The sequence below is a fragment of the Lolium rigidum genome, chromosome 3, assembly GCF_022539505.1.
Source record: "Lolium rigidum isolate FL_2022 chromosome 3, APGP_CSIRO_Lrig_0.1, whole genome shotgun sequence".
NCBI classification, from domain to species: Eukaryota; Viridiplantae; Streptophyta; class Magnoliopsida; order Poales; family Poaceae; genus Lolium; species Lolium rigidum.
In genome coordinates, this window is record NC_061510.1 from 331667956 (window position 1) to 331669890 (window position 1935).

General features: G+C 52.9%; 1 protein-coding gene across 1 annotated transcript; it reads right to left on the bottom strand.

Moving 5' to 3' along the window:
- Positions 1-1100: 1100 nt before the first annotated feature.
- On the bottom strand, positions 1101-1676 carry LOC124697048 (uncharacterized N-acetyltransferase p20-like). Its single transcript, XM_047229691.1, has one exon. It carries the CDS (start codon positions 1674-1676, stop codon positions 1101-1103), a length of 576 nt encoding a protein of 191 aa, XP_047085647.1.
- Positions 1677-1935: the final 259 nt, after the last annotated feature.

Sequence of the window (1935 nt, forward strand, 5' to 3'; positions counted from 1 at the left end):
GCCAACAAAGTCAACAAATCAACTTAAGACCAAAGCATACAAACCCTAATAGGGCACAGATCTTTAGGGTGCGGCCCAATGATAACTTGCCACTTGACCAGCAAAAAGAAAGTTGCAATCACAATTGCTTCCACCCATCATTTGGTTGCCATCACCATCGCATTTGCGCAATACAAATCTCAAAATAAATTAATAAGTAATGGCCGAATCATGCAAGATGCGACGGAAAAACTTAAGGAACGGTGTGCTGAATAAGTCGCCACATTCTTCGTAAGCAAGATTCGACATTTTGAGGATAGGACAAGGATTTCATTCTGAATATCGATCCCAACCAATCAAGGCACAAAGACAAAACTTCGACACGTGGAGCTACCGGCTTCTCACAAGTGTGAATCCACACTACTCTTCGTCGAAGCGTGAGTCGGATAAGCCGAGGCAACATGTCGACTCGATCCCTAAAGGTCAGCTCTGCATGAAAAACCATCATCCGTAAAAAATAACCACATGCATCCATGGGCATGAGATGAACCGCCCATCGAGTTTCTATTTAGCATGGTGTGTGCCATGCGGTGTCGGTCGGCGAACCCGATGTCATACCTATGGCAAAGGACCACCATGGCCTACGCCTTTTTATGTGTCTTCCCTCTACACATAGCCGAAGGAACGCAAAGAATTCCATCTCGACCACCCAAATTAAAGAAGAAGACTCCCCTTACCTCACATGCTTTGCCCAACAGTGGCGAGTGGGAGATGCGGTTTACATGATGGCCTGGCCTCGATCATGGGTTCGCCTCTTAAGTCACCTTAGTGATGGGACAAAGAACTCATATATCTGGTGTACATATCGGGACTTTGGGAGGCAGGTTCACCCCAGAGTGTCAGTTAATGAGGAAATGCGAGCAATTTTTCACAATATTCTATTTTCTGAGGGTACTTTGTACAATTAAAATTTCTTTATTAAATGATTGGACTAAAAATTAAACCACTAATAATATAATACTATATATTTTTAGCGGAACTGATAATATAGAGACGGACATTAGTGTAAGACGTGGGAGCCCAAAACAACCAAAGCATTCGATCTGGCGTCCACTGGCTAGCTAGTCTTTATGGGCCTCTACGGGCTTGCTCCTCTCGCGATCCGCGTCAACGAAGCTGAACATGACCATATCCCTGGGCCGCCCCTTGAGCACGACGTAGCTCCGCAGCACGCCCTCCCTGACGAACCCGGCCTTCTCCAGCACCCGCTGCGACGCCGGGTTCTCCACGTCGGCCACGGCCTCCAGCCGCACCAGCCACGGCAACTCCGCGAACGCCGCCTCCGCCGCCGCCCGCACCGCGCGCGTCGCGATGCCGCGGCCCCAGTAGCCGTGCGCGACGCGGTACCCCAAGGACGCCCTCGACGAGCGTCGCCCGGCCCTCTCCTCGGCGGGGTCGGGCTTGACGGAGATGGAGCCCACGACCGCGCCGCCCGCGACGCAGATGGCGCGGTACCACGGGTGCGGCAGGACGTGGTCGAGGATGTAGCGGCGGGCCTCGTCCACGCGCGCGTAGGCTTCGCGGCGCTGGAAGAGCACGACGCGCGGGTCGGACGCCCACGAGAAGAGCGCCTCCGCGTCGGCCTCGGTGAACTCGCGGAGGGTGACCTCCTCCATCTCCGGTGCCGGGCGCTCCATTTTCTGCTACCCTCTGTGGAGACGAGAGTTGCCGTGCCGAGCTCCGGTTCGTGGTATTTATGCGGAAGAGCTGGCGAGCTTGACTTGACAAGCTGCGGTGTTGACTTGATTACTTGTGACTTGAGAGCTAACGGAGAAGGAGAGACCATGGGTGAGCTTTTTCCGATCCCGTGTGCTTTCTTTTGTTTATTACTAGGAAATATGCCCGCGCGTTGCGGCGCATTGATTTTTAGCGAATACATTATGTTAAGGGAATGCA